The 15,477-nt window shown below is 38.8% G+C and overlaps 1 protein-coding gene across 1 annotated transcript in view; it reads left to right on the plus strand.

The window, feature by feature from the left end:
• The first annotated feature begins 6,777 nt into the window (after positions 1 to 6,777).
• The window catches only part of SHC3 (SHC adaptor protein 3), a 62,695-nt gene continuing 53,995 nt past the window's right edge, over positions 6,778 to 15,477 (plus strand). The window contains exon 1 of the mRNA XM_086629123.1: positions 6,778 to 7,317. Coding sequence (XP_086485249.1) covers positions 6,778 to 7,317 — 540 coding nt within the window. The remainder of the gene's footprint in view (positions 7,318 to 15,477) is intronic.

Here is a 15,477-nt window from a genome sequence, read left to right on the forward strand (position 1 = left end):
TTATTCCTATAGGTATTTTTCTACATTTTAATCAATTTACCTAAGAATTATTGTAAAAAATTCAGAAACAACTAAAATTCCCGGGCTTGCATTCAGATTGGGAAGCCTGCAATAAAATTCCACTCCTAGTGAAATCAATAGGAAACTCACAAAGTCAGAACTTCATGTATAGTTTTTTTAAAGCAACCTTGCAAACCGTTCCTAGGAAAATAAGATATAAACAGAATAAAAAGAAAATACACAAATAAACCCAGCAAAACCCACCAGAACAGAAATAGACACCTTATTACAAAGTAGAAAAGAGAACAACTGAATTATTAAATGCGGCTCATGAATGAGAACCAGAAAGACGCTGGGTTAACAAATAAGTAATTGACTGGCTCCCTGTCAGAGGAAGACAGCCAAGAGTTCTTGCGTAATTTGTCAGTGATCTAGGTTGCTATTTACTTTCTCTTCCAAATCTCCAATTTTTCTAATTGTTTAAAGTAAAAGCACTTGGAGACACTAGGACGTCACTGCACTGCATATATGCCCAGAAGAACTGTCCTTTCCATCAGTGTGAGTGCATCATAGGACCAGAAAGTTACGGGCCTCCTGTTACGTTACTCACAATACAGTACAGCTTGTTGACCACGTGGTAGCTTGTGGACACAGAAGAAAACATGACCGGGAGGTATTTCTTTGGGAAGCAGAATCCCTGCCTAGGGTGATGCTCCAGTTGGAGTGTGGCTGCTGGTGCAGAGGGCTGATGGAAGCTTGGAACAGGGAGAAAGAGGAAGAGAGCCTGCAGAGGGCTGCGGCAGGTGCAGGCAGCCACACAGACATGGCTGAACTTTAGATTGTACTTGGAAAATACAGTCCTATTACACTGCTGCTACTTCTCCTTCTCACCTCAGGGGCCAGCTTAGAGACAGGAAGAATTTACTGTAAAACTCTGGGTTTTGGTAAGATCCCATGTTACAAAGTTGATTTAGTACTGGTTTGCAGATTTTAATGCTCTCCCCTGTTTGATCCTGCCTTGCAAAAGTTAGTGGCGTGTTAGGATTCAGATATGATCTCAGATCCAGGTTTAGTTTGAACTTTTATAGTATGTTGACTTTTAACAATAGGCCCTCAGGAACCACTAATAGAGCAGAAGGAGTTACAAGTTTCATTTTCTTCCAAATATTTCATGTCATATTTCAGAAGGTGAAAGTGTCTTAAGACAAAATTGTTTCAATATTTTCAACTAACATAAAAAACATCCTCCTTGCTTAGGGTCAGCTTCTGGCTCAAAACCTAAGCATCTGCACAGAAATTTGTAGGCGTATTTCAGACCTTAATTTTACACTCCATTGATGTAAATTAAGTTGGAAGTTGATAATTAATGATTAATGATCACCAATTTTGAACAGTAATACTTCCAACAATGTGGTTTTCCAGAGAAATAACTTGCAAAGCTGCAGATAATGCTCCCATTTACTGGCACAGCCCACCCTTAGCAATAAGGTTGCCACGGAAACAGCAAAACTCTGATCGGGTGAGAGAGAAGGGGCGAGAACGAAACGGAGACGGGGGCAATTTACAGCATTTTTTTGTTGAAATAAATCAGCTAGAACTTGTTAAAATTTTGCTAGGGGAGAACCATAGCCTTTGCCTACAGGCTTTGTGGGTTTTTTTTATTGGTGGTTGGGTTGTCTTTTTTTTCTTTTTTACATAGGATAGTAACCTGAGGTCTGACTCAAAAACCCAGTATGGAAAAAAATCTAAGTGATATGAGCCCAGCCTATGTTTTTTTCCTGCAAAATGTTTTGAAGTAGAGGCATATAGTCATGGCTCTTTTTAATGACTCTGACGGGAGCTTTGGTGCCTTTTAATATTTCTGTCAGCTATGTGATGAGTCTCCCTTGAAATCACAGGAGCATGTAACTGAGCTCTGTGTGCAGGTATATCAGAGACACAGAGGAAGACAGAGTATGATGTATTAAACATGTACAAACAGAATAGATAAATCAAAATTATTTAGATTTTTTTTAAATTAAAATGGCTACATACATTCTTAAGAAGGTTAGATCCTAATGCTTTTTAGCTTGTCTTGATGTTATCTTGCTTGTCTATAACTACATCATTGGAGGTTGTCTCACATAAAGAAAGCTGGATTAGGCTGATTAATACATGGAGAAGAGATTTCTGGCATATATCTAGCTCATGCATAAAAAGCTGGTATTTTCCCTTCTCAATTAACTAATCAAGAGAAGAAATGTCCCCACAGGATATTAGAAACCTTTGTACTATTGAAATGCTATCTTTTTTTGTGAAGAATTGACTGTTTGTGATATTAAAGATTCTGCAAGACAATTTACTAAAGCAGAGCATTAACTCTGGAGTCCATCTTACAATGTGAGGAATACCATCTTATTTGCTGATTGCATCAGCAAACAGTAATTGTTTAGGGCTTAAGAGGACTGTCAACTCTGATGACCCTATGGCTACTTTTCGTGTGCTGCAATTAAAACGCATAGCAACATCTATATTTAAGTTTGTCTGACATACTCACTGTTTCTTATAACATAGCTAACCCAAATTCAGTTGGTTTTGCGTTGGTTTGTTTGGGTTTGGTTTTTTTGTGGTTTGTTCTTCTTTTTTTTCCCCAAAAAGTGTCTTTCTCATGCTCATTTTTTTAAAATTCAGTTTAGTCCACAAGCAATTTTGCTGCCACTGGACAGAAGCTGTTGAAATGCAAATGGTCTTTCAGCAGAATTTTAACAGTTTCTAGCATTTGTTTGTATAGAGTGCATACGTAACCACAGTGTGTTACCGGAATTAGATATTTTTGCTGATTCTGATTATATGATTAATATTTCTCTAAATATAGGTCACTGAAAGTCACCTTTTTTGCATTCAGGAGACTTAATTACTTCAGGTCGCAGAACATAGCAGTGGTATTGCCTGTGCATCCTTTTTATGGTTATCACACCATCTTACCTGGTTTAGTTTGTGTATTCACAATGCCTCCTACCTTTGTATCTGCAGCAATTTAAATCCTTTTAAACTTCACCCTAACAATGGAACCCAAAATGTAGTTTCTACCCTTTCCTCCCTCTAATCTTGCCTTCTAGTGTATTTTATTTTGACTAGCCTTTGCTGTTAATAAAATTTAACTTGCTTCTGAAATACAAGCTGCGAAGGTAGTTAAGATACAGGAGGAAAAAAGGTGGCAGCTAAGGATGAGCCCCTGAGAGCCTCTTGGAGGGAGAGAAGGAGGAACAGTCACATGAGACACCGACTGCATCAAGGTAAGAGGAGGATCCATAGGAAAACAGAACTGAAAAAAACAACAGAGAAAAAAATCCAAAATAGAGGGAATGGTCAGAGATGTCAAAATTACCAGTATTTCATAAGAAATGCTGTACTTCATCAGAGGCAGTGTACACCCCCTCACTGTGTATGTATTGCTAGGGTTATTTTGCATTTATCAACATTGAATTTCCACCTCCATTTTATTACCGAGTCAACAATGAACTCATTGTTTCACAGCCATTTGTTACTCGTGGTGGCAGTGTCTGGCTCATATCCATGCAAAAAGAAAAGAAAAAGGCTCATTATCAACTTGGATCCATTTTGCTAGCTGACCTAGTATAGATGCAGATCGAGAGATTAGAGAAAATTCTTGGTTTGAATGTCTTGCTGTCAGTAGTGCTAGGATAATAGTAGTAACAAGCTTGTTTAAGGCTAGAGTGGTATAGTCAGCGTGCAAGTTACAAGCATGTTGTTGGAAATGCCAAAGACATTATAATGCTCTGGCAATAGCTAGAATTAACTATATCCTAATTTTCATTGCAGTTTAGGCCTATTGCAAGGTCTCCTGACTTCATTCATTGCTTCCTGGAGTTGGATTTGAACCTACTCCCTGTAGTCCAAAATTAATCTAACTTTTCTAGTCCCAAGAACTACAAAATGCAAGTTTTTAAGATGTTTGGTTCTCCCAGTTTAGGGTCAGGTTTGTAAAGGAGGCTGGTTCCCAATCAAACACTGAAATGAGCACCAGATTTCAAGCACTGGGCAATTCAGCGGCTACTGCTCCTCTGCAACATCTAATGTCAGATTTCTGGGAAAGCTCAACATCCATCCATTGGATGTCTTGGTAGCATTTCTGCGCCCAGTGTGGCAGTGTCAGAAATCAGTTGTTTCGCTGGTACTCTGGGAAGGTTTTATCCTCTAGCTTTCCCTCTGCCTCTCTTTCAGTGGACAGATGATCATGCTGTTGTTAAACATCTACATTTTTGATAAGGTAAATAAGTATACGGTGGGGAATATTTTTTTTTTTTCTTACAAGCCAGGTCTTTTTTGGTGTGGGTTTTTTTTTTGGTGGGTTTTTTTTTTTTTGTTTGTCTGTTTGGTCAGTTGTTTCTCTTTTTTTTTCTTTTTTTTTTTTTTTTTTTTTCATCGAGAGGTCTCTGAAGGCACACCTGTAAAATCTGTGAATCTGCTGGTGCGCACAGCGAGCAACCGAACGTCAAACCAAACGCGCACATTCACGTTCCCGTCCTGGATGTAAATGAACCGGCTGAATGAACTCGCCGGGGAGGAACCCAGACCCGACTCCCCGCTGCCCCTCACCTGCCGCCCCTCCTGCCGCTCCCGGCCGCCTCCCTCCGCCGACACCCCCCTCCCGCAGGGGCTCCGCCGCCCGCCCTCCTCCGCCCGGGCGCTGCCGCCGCTTCCCGGCGCCGCTGCCAAGGAGGCGCCGCCCGCGCGCGCAGTGGGATCTTCCACTATCGAGCGAGGCTTTGCTGAATGAGTCATCGGAGCCGGCTGGTATTGGCTGGGCTGGTGAGCACCCCAGGGATTGCCTGGCAGAGGCTGCGAGGCCTCGCTTCATTCACAGAATCGCGGGGATGCTCGCCAGCCCTTCCATTCACATGCGCAGCATCTCATTCACATTTTGCGGCTTCGCGAGCCGCTCCTGGCGAGGAGAGCCGTTGGGGAGCAGTAGGGTTTTCTGGGCAGCAGAGGCAGGCAAAACCAGGCTGTGGTGTGTGTATCTGCTGCTGCCGTGCTAGGAGGAGGAAGAGAGGAATGAATGCTGTGTGGATGCTGTGGCGGGTTCGCAGTGTGGTGGTGAAAGGCTATTCCGCAGATCACTAGAAACCCGCTTCCACACTGACTAGGACATTGCCATTACTCGTCACTGCTGGGATAAGAGGTGCTGACTTGATTTAACGTGTCGTGAATATACTAATTAAATACCTGCATTTGAGCTGGCTGTTTCACTGTGTTTGCACTTTGTGTGCTGCAGCCTTTAGTCATGGGAGAGGGAAGGAGTTCCATAGTATTTTTCCTTTAAATGGTGCTGCAGTTAATCGTTTGTTTAAAAAATAACTTTGTGGCGTGTGACTTTGTCTATAAAGCAGTGTGTTGTCCTACATCCGAAAGATGTTTTGTGAAGAAGATCGGTTTATAGGAAAGAGCCGTATAGCTTGTGATGGGCATTGTGTATCACAATGCTGAACACGTTTTGTATTTTTCAAAAAAATGTGGGAGAAATGAAATACCTGTTTTCTGCATGTTTTGCTGCTTCTCAGATCAACCGTTTGTGGCTGACATTTGTACTTCATAAGACCAGGTGCTTTTTTTATTTATTTTTTTGTGTGTGTGTATTTTTCACTGCGGGATGTCACTACCTGCACTTCTGAATATTCTTTCAGGTTTTTTTTCAGTTTTTCAGAATTAAACCAAACATTCCAGTGAACTGATGATCCTCTTCGTGTTTTTCTTCAGAGTGAATATCACTGGTGAAAGCAAAATCATCTGTTAAGCCTGTTGTCAGACATGAGAAAAATACTTTTCTTCACACATAGGTACTTTACGTAATTCTTGCATTAAAACAGAAAGTTGTTGTGGAGTGACAGGGGAGAAGAATTTCTTTGTCTATCAAAAACTGGATGTAATAGTTTCCGTGAGAGACAGCATTGACACAAAGGCACCTGTAAAGTCTGTTAGGCTGCTTTTGTGGAAGAAAATGTGTATGTTCTTTAGTTCTCTTGTCTGTTTTTAAGATACATGAATGCTTAAAGGTATTCTGAAAACCTTTAAGGTGTCTGTGTTTTCCTGGGGAGTGGGAAGGAGGGGTATATCTGTGTAAATATTGTCCAGATATTTGCTATCTAATTTTGTGACTTCTTTATAGATTCACAAATATGTGAGGTGGAAGAACATTTAAACAGAAGAATAAAGTGTGGTGGTTCATAAAGGCTGTTAATTCAGTTTTAAAGGTAATTGCCTTTGGTACCAAAAGGGTGGTGGAGGGGGGGTGGAGTGGGTGGGTAGGAATTAAAGGTTGGGAGGAAATATCCTTTTGAGAAGATAGGAAAAGGAAATTTGAGAATTGATTGGTGCTAGTGTGCTGTAAGTGGGTGGATGGTTTTTTTTTTTCTTCTTTTTTTTTTTTTTTTTTTGCTACAGGAAGTGATTTGCAGTGTTCACTGAGCCTTTTGTTGAAAAGGGTCCTTCTCATTTGTGTGAGTCATGCTTTTGCTGTGAGCGAGTTGGCAGCTCTAAGCAGGACTGGGATCTCTGTCATAGAAAACTGTTACTTCACTGAACCTTAACGGGGAACCATAAGAAATTTCTTAAAAATATTTTTTTTTTTTTCTTGCTTACATTCTTTTTTTTTTTTTACCCCAAAATCTTGTTATCCATCCGTGTTGTTATGAATCGCCTGCTATGTTAGCACAGGCATCTCCTGCGTTGGCATCAGATTTGCCAGAACATATGCAGGAAACCAGATAGAAGGGCATGCTTCAACGTACCAAGTATAACCGCTTCAGGAATGATTCGGTGACATCAGTTGATGATCTTATTCACAATTTGTCCATGAACAGCAAGGTCTCAGCAGTTGCTACGACTTCAACAACACCTTCGTACCTTGTCTCACCAGAAGTTCTCCGCAAGGACCAAGAAGATGGACCCACCACCCTGTGTACTCTCATCCATAAAGTGTCCCACTTGAAACTCTCTCACACGGGCAGCCTTTTGGGTATCAAAAACCTCTCCTCTGCAGTCAAGGAGCTTGCTGTCTCCAAGTTGCAGGGAAGCTCGAGTGCTTCTAGCTCAGCAGCAGGGGCTTCAGACAACACATGTAACCTTGTCTCTGCCACTTCGTGTTCTCAGCAGGACGTGAGCAAGATGAGCATGGGGAAAAAAACACCGTTGGAGGAAATGCACCCGGCAGGTGAAGACTGGAATCAAAGTAGCAGCTTTGTCGATAAACCCTCTCGAGGATGGCTGCACTCGAATGAGAAGATCCTGGGACCTGGCGTGACGTATATTGTGAAGGTTGGTCTGATTTCTTCCATTCTCTGTTTTTATCAATGAAAAATTCTCTGCTGGTTTTGATGACAGGCTAGACAGGCTGAAAGGATCTCTATTTGTATATTCCTTTTTTTTTTGTGCAGAATGCATGGAATGTAAATGCAGGAAGGCAGGGTTGGGAAGCTGTGTTAATTTCTTAAATTAGAGCAAACCTGCAAATAGGTTCTTTGTCAGATAATGTTCTACAGCTATCTAAAAATACTGTTCTTAGCTAAAAGCCAGTTTTCTTACTTTTTTTTTTTTTTTTTTTCCCCTTCTGAATTTAGGTTTTCAGTGTTATCTAGCATACTGTATATATCTTGGGAACACAGGCTTTCAATATGTCTGGTGCAATATACAGGAAGAAAGAAAGACTCCTTGATGTGCGAAGTACAGTTAATCTTTCATGATATTTCAGTTTGAAAATGCCTCTAAGGACATGTGTGTTTTTAAAGTGAAATTATATTTTAAATCTTAGAGCAGTAAGGCACAGAGCGCAATTCTTATCATGCTCCACAAATAGAAATACTGTTGTGAGTAGAGCAGGAAAATGCAGCTTGTTTTACATAATGAGAATTCAGCCACCTTAAATGTTATTACTGTTTTCAGTTCATTGACACAGCATGTCAAGAGCAGAGAATACTAAGTTTAGAGGGTCATATTTCCAAATGCTTTGAAAGTATTTTGAAATTACCTGTTAAATTAGAGCCTTTGAGAGAAGGATATGTGCAATGTTTTTATAGTCAGGTAAGATTCTGGTTACACCTTCCACCACAGTGTGCAAAAAGTATAAAGATAATGTTACTGTCCAGAATTTGTTCTGCAGCCACCATGTTTTATTTGCTGAGTGGCTTTTGTTATCTTCAGTGTTAAACTGTTTTGTAGTAGTCTTATTGATAAGATTACAGGTCTGTTTTTAATTTCATCTTGCTTGAGGTGTAAAAGTCACAGTGTGACTTTGTACCAGGGTGCTTTCGAACTGAGTGGCAGCCTAGTTGCTTAACTCTCACCAGTTTTTCTCAAGTCTCGCTGTCAAAAGCAGAGCGCATATTTAACAGTTGGAGCACCAGGAAGCAGTTTTCATCTCTTTCTGTTAGTGGTGATGGTAGATTTTACAAGTGATGGTAGATTGAGTAAGTTGGCCAATTCAGAGCACTATTGAAATTGTCCTGTCTTTTTTACTACTCTGCAATTTACTGGAACTACGAAAGAGTCAGTGCTGCCTTTCAGAACACAAACTGCTGCTCTGTTACTGTTCGAGAAGTGTCTCGATAAAAATAACTCACTGGTGCTAGATATAGTGGTGTTGAAACCTCGACGTTCTTTTGCACAGAAATGTTCTGGTTAACAGAACTTCATTTACCGTTTTCCCATTAGCTCAGAGAACTCAGCTACTTTATTTTTTATTTTGCTTAGGGTATTGTAAGTAGGCAGATAATGACTGTGAGAATTCACTGCTGCTGTTTGTTTTACCTGAAGTGATCATTATGAAGCAAAACAAACACTGCTAATTTTATTAATTTTTTTCAGTAATTGACCTTCTGTATGTTAGAGGAAGCTGATATCCTTGAATTGAAAAGAGAATTAAAATTATATACAAGTGGACTTAAATTTAAAGTCAATCATTAGCCCATATCTAAGACTGATAGGAGAACAAATATTTTAATTAGTGGAGCTGGTGTCAAATACATGAAAATGTATTTATACATATTATGTATATTAGAATTTTCAAGATAAATCATTAGCACCATACAACTTATGGATTAGGTGGTTTTAATGCCATTGAAATGTATGGAATGTAGATTGTTTCTATTAAAAAAATTGGGTGATATCTTTAACTTCATGCTCTTTGTCATATAAAGTCTCAGAACAGTGCTCTAAATGTAAAAACAAAGGTTGAAAACAAATATCAAAATCAGTGGTTAATGAATGAATGAAAATAAACTGGTCTTGGTTAGTTCGTAATTTGCCTGTTCGTTAAGTATCTCAGAATTTTCCTCAGCAACTGCAGCATGCATATAGATAAGAATAGAAGTGCAGTTCCCACATCATTAAACATTGTTAGTTCCCAGGGCTTTTATGCATTCAGACCATCAAATCAATACATAGATAATGTACACTGAAGGGAAACATTCCTTGAATACCTCATGGCTATATTGACTATCTGGGGGACTTGTACCATGTTTAATTAGTGCCATATGCCTTGCAGAAAATTCCATATGCCATTAGTTATAGGAGACAAAAATTAGATCTGTCGTTAACCAGCAAAGCTTTTATCACTTTGTGTGTAAATGTGCACTGGGTTACTATTTTCTCATTAATACATATTCAAAACATGAATATTATCTATGGGACAAGCTAAATCGTAACTACTAGGCAGGTTGATAACTCACATTGCAATCTTCTGAAGTAAGAGACGCAAAGTTCCTATGTGCAATGTATGACAAATCTGTAACTTTACTGCTGTCCTCACATTTTCACGTATTACCCATTTTCTAAATGGGCAGTGTTAACTTTAATGCTTAAAAATGGGAGTAGGGTTATGGTAAACAGAACTGTGTTCTGATCATTGTGGTCTGCTGCGATGAAATCATTTTCAGCCATAAAATCACTGGCACTTTCTGTATTTTTTTTTTCTCCCTGTGGATTTTATGTTGCATTTTTATATATTATTTTAATGGGAAAATTTCTAGAAAAATAAGAAAATATTTTCGGAATAAATTAGACAATGACCATGGCCATATTAGGGGACATAAAGTGGTGAGAGGTACTGATATTTCACTTAACACTACTACTGAACAGTTTAACAAATTATGAATTAATGAAAAAAAAAAAGGAATGGTTTGCTGTGATGGAAGTCAGTGTTTTCCCCATAGCGGGAGTGATTACTATAGGGAGTGATTATAAACATTCCTGTTATCAGAAAACCAAATACATATAATAAAAAAGTGCAACATCCTATACTGTAACAGTAGTTAAATGTTTCAATGAAATCTGTTTATTTTTCAATGATAAATGTCTACTGATGAGTTTAATTGAGTAATGGCACAGACATTTTGGGTTTTGTTACATTTAATTAAGAGCACAATCAACAGTCAAGAGGCAAGTGTGTGTCTGTCTTTAGGTAACTGGTGGTTGGGTTTTGTAACAAGTGTTGATGAGCTTAAAATGCCGTTTCTCAGCAGTTCAAAACTAAATAAACTCAAAATACTACAGCATAATTTTGTAATCCTATATATAGTATGTCTGAAAGAGCTAATGAACCGTAAAACCCAGACAGTGGTGTAGAACAGACGTGAGTAAATCTAGTGTTATAAAACAGATAACAAAGATGATAGTATCTGAGAGATAGGAAGGAAAAAGGACTTCATCCAAAAGAAGCACCGCAAGCCAGGCAAATAATATTTTGGTGAAAAGCACATTAAATTATTCATATTATAGCAAAGTATCTAAAGAGTGTAATCCTAACTAAAATTATTTCTTTAACATTTTAACACTTTCATGGTTTGGGAGGGGATAACAGTGATTTACATCTCGTAAGGAAAAAGACATCTTTTGTGAAGCTGTTCAAAAACATCGTCAAGTAAAGGCTTCGGTTCTGCAAACATTTCTGCATGACAGTTTATGGGAATATTTTCGTTGAAATAATTGAGGCTACTCCTATATGCTCGAAGTTAAGTATGTGCTATAGGATGAACCAAATTTCTATGTTGCATGCTCTTACTGCATCCTTTTATTCTGTACTATAGTACTCACTTCCGCGTATATGTAAGGGCAGCTGTGATTTTAGCAGATCTCTGCAAGTAGACACAGAATTTACAAAATTACTTTTCTCTTTAGTGGCTAACACAGACTGCAAAGCACAGCTTTAAATGGAGCTAACATGGTGGAAACTGCAACATATGTGGCCTTCCTCTAGAAGACTTCAGGGCTCTTTGGAAGAAAGTTTTTCTTTTTTTTTCTTTCTATTCCAACCAGAATTGATTTCTTCCTGGTTTAAAGTAGGAGGAAGATACCAATGCTTCATGGCTTTGTGGTGGTACTCTTGGCCCACCTGTTTGAAAGGTATCCAGTGTAGCCAGCAAGGAAAAAAGAAGAGGGTTTCTTCCTTCCTTCTTATTCCTTTAAATAGACATAAAGTCAAATTTACAATCTACATGTTTAAAAAAAAAAAAAGAAAAGAATACTAACATTACTGCAAGACTTTTTAGTTTCCCTGTTTGGTTGATGCTAAATTCATCTTCCTTCATTTTAGAAAAATTTATGCAAGGTTTTTTTGTTTGGTTCAATTTTTTTAATCAGATTTAAATTCTGCCTCTATCAGTCAAGTTGCAGTGGTGTTAACGATTAATCACTGGTAGTTTGACATGGCCTGAGTGAAAACCATACTCAGTAGGATTTTGTGCGTGTGATTCTAATAATAAGGAACACAGTCCCAAAGCATCCTGTTTGTAATGAGGTTTACATGTTTAAGAAGTGAGTTGTGTTATTTCAGCCATATGGTGCTAATAGGACTGAATACCAATCCTTTAGTTCAGAGTCTGCTATCCTCAAACCAGATACCCAAACACTCTTAGCCAGAGCTCAAAGACTTATGAAACCAGCTTATCACTGTGAATTTTAAAGCTACATGCCTGCAGGTTAGAGGACAGAGAAGTAAATGACAAAGACAGCATTGGTTTTAGCAATTAATCCCTCCTAGTATGCCATGTGCTTTTGCGATCAGTTAGTATTATTCACATTTTCTTTCACTGTTATTTGGTCTATGAAAGAACGATATTGATGCCTGTTGCTCTGTTGAAAACCTCTTTTTTGAGCTCCATGGATCTGAAACACTGTGGGTCTGTTGTATAGCCCACCGATATGAAAAGAGTGTTTCTCACAGAAATTAAATCAGACCCTATGAGCAAAAATCATACAGTAAAGTCTTTAATTATAATATTATTCTAATTACATCAATCAAGTACTACCACCACTGCACATTTGCACACCTTTCATAGAAAGCAAACCACGTAATGGTTTTGTGCTGAGGGATTCAACTCTCAACGTGAATGTCTGGTCTGCAGTACATTTGGAGTGTTTGCAAAATGCCTTGGAAGCTTTGGCCCAATTTCCAATGAAATAACCTAGGGTTATTTCATGAGTGACACAATTTGGGCACCGTTGATGGTGATTTGAATAGTTTCAGAACTGTATTTGTTTAAAGCAAAAATTATACAGTCTTGCTAGTTATTTACAATTTTAAAATCCACAAATGAATTTAACTGGTTGATTTAGGAGGTAAAACTGCATTCAGCCAGAATTCCTTCTCTGTTTTTTCCTTGGAAATTGGATTGTTGGTTTCTTTACATGTCTTCAATTAATGGTTACAGTAAGAATACTATGTGCCAAATGTAAATTTCTGCCACTACAAATGTAAAGAAAACACAGCGATGAACCGAGATCTTCGGGGAAAACCCATGCCTTCTTTGTTGCTGGAGACAAGGCACTCCGTTGTTCCAGTGACAGGGCACCCCTTTGTCCCCATGTCATATAGCCCATCGAGGAACCTTGTCTCCATTAACACACTGGCTGTACTTGTGCCGCAGCCTAGCTTCATTTTACAGTAGAAAGTTGAGGTGATTGAAAAAAGTATCAATATTAAATTTTATTGTTGTTTGCAATGGGAAAAATGCAGATCTGCCCTGGGATAGTGCCAGACACAGCCAGCCTTCCCAGCTACAGACACTCTTTCGGGGTGATTTACTCCCCTAAGCAGTGAAACAAATTCCGTAGTCGTAGGTGAAGAGGGGTTCTGTATTGCTTCTCTGCAGTTCTACATACCATGCAATATTCATATTTCATGTGATTCTATATATTTGTGATAAAATGCAATGCAGCTCTACCTTTGGCTGCTCCAGGCAGGTCTGAGGCAGAGCCCATCCATTGGAGTTGTTATGGGAGTAATGATGGGATTCAGTGCAACCCCATTTCCAGTCATCACTTGTTTTTGGAGGAGGATTGGGCGCAATTTAACAAGGGTAATCTAGAATGTTTCTTTAGTAAGTGATAGATATTCCCCTAGATTTTTCAAATAAGTTTTTCATAGGACCAGGAAAGTTTTCAGTCTCAAAAGGTTAGCTCAGACAATCCAAGTCACAGATAAAATTTTAACGACTAAAATAAGCCCTTTGAAATTAGACAGGAATGGCAAGCAAAAAGATAAAAAGGTAAAAATAAACAGGGTACAGAGAGACACAAATAAAATAATGTGAGTTAAACAGAAGAAGCTGTCTAGGCCTTTTTTTTTTTTTTTTTTCACAGCACCATCACAGTATATTTGCTGATACAGGGATTTTTGTCTTTTTTTGTTGTCTCAGAATGAATACGGAAATTAGAGGCATAAGTTGACCAAATACCTTAAATAGTAAGGACAAGACTGAAAAGAGGGATCTTTTGTCTTAAGATACTATCTTAACTTGCTCAGCATCATTTTCATCCTTCTGAATATGTTGTACTAACATGCCTTTATTTCCATTTTTTGCTCCTATTAGCATAGGAATTGTACAAGGGAGTGCATGTCTCATTGGACACCAGCAATCTCACTGACATTTGACATGCATATCTCTGATGAAGTAATTGTCAGAAACAGAATTGTCTCTTTTCTTATAAACAAGCTGCTTTAATTAACCACAGGACGTTTTAGAAGTTCCCTTAACTTCCTGAGAAATTAGAGTGTTTCAGAAACGCTGCTTTTGCCATTGAATGTAGGGGCTGTGTTTTGTCACCACATGTTGAGTGCAGATGCTACAGTGTTACTCCTTTTTACTTACTTTTTTCTAAACTCAGACCAGGAATGAAGAGAAAAGGCCGGGCGGGTAAACTGTGCAGAGTCTGCTCTGAAAGAAAGTAATTAAGTGGGAAGCTGCGAACACCAAAATAAACTGATAAAAACATATCAGTCGAGTGTTTTGAGTCTACCCAAAGTCTTTTCTTGAGACGGAAACAGAAACTACGAAGGCAGTCCCAAGTATGGTCCTGTTCCTAGATGACTGTTATCCTTATCAACACTCAGGCATGATAAAAATCTTCAGAATTAATGAGCTTTACAAGGGCCTGGTATGAAATCAAGCTGTGCTGGCAGGTGCATTGAACCTGTTTCTCTTACAGCACTTCAGCAACGTTAAGAAGGCAGTGAAGTCTGGCTCACTTTACTGTAGGATTAATAATAATAATGGTAATAATACCTAGCTCCTGTGGAACGCTTGTCGTTAACAGATCCTTGTGCTCTACAAAGTGATATTTGTTTACAAGCTTTAATACAAAGTACTGTTTAATGCGAAGTATCGAGCTTTTGATTTTGCTGAGGAGGAAATAAGGATGTTGAGGATTCAAGTAATTTGCCTGAGGGTGTCCAGGAAATTATTGACAGAGGTGAGACTTACGCAGCACCTAAGTGCAGGGCTCTTCCACCAGACCCAACTACTCTGGAAAGTCACTAGAGTGAAGGTCTCTGCTGCTGTAAAAGGTCTCTAGCTGGGTAGGTGGGACAGGCAAATGAGAAAATATCTTTTTGGTTGCAAACTAAGCATACTCATGACAGAAATTGGAGTAGAAATTTTGGAGGGCCGGAAAGACAGCTTTCCCCAGGTCAGCAGATGCTACCTTTGAATCAACGGTATTCTGTGATGTGCTTGTAATAGTTGTCAAAGAAGGTCACCTAGCACACAGTGGATGCCACAGCAGATGGGAGAATAGAAGATTCCCTGTGAAATACATACCTGAAAATGTTTTGTAAAAAGCAATCAATTGTTTATGAGCTAAAAGTTTGTATGATGTGTGGATGTTTAGCAGGACCAGAGTTGTGGAGAATACCCTGCATACAGTGAGATACAAGATAGGCTTTATTCCTGTTAGAGACTTCATCTGGCATGTGTTGTGAGCTTGAAGTGAATAATATTTATGAATGTATTTTTTAGATCAGCAGTATGAATTGCGATTCAGGTTGCTCAATGACAGGCAGAAAGAGTAGTAAGTTATGTGAGAGACATCTGAAGAAGTAGAATTGATGTGCAGCCTGTAGAGTTAGGTGCAGCAGACTTTTCCAGTAGAAACAAGATTGAGACTACTTAAAATACTCTTATTTATGTAGTGCAGATTGCCCCT

This window comes from Tauraco erythrolophus, chromosome Z (genome assembly GCF_009769465.1).
Source record: "Tauraco erythrolophus isolate bTauEry1 chromosome Z, bTauEry1.pri, whole genome shotgun sequence".
Taxonomy (NCBI): domain Eukaryota; kingdom Metazoa; phylum Chordata; class Aves; order Musophagiformes; family Musophagidae; genus Tauraco; species Tauraco erythrolophus.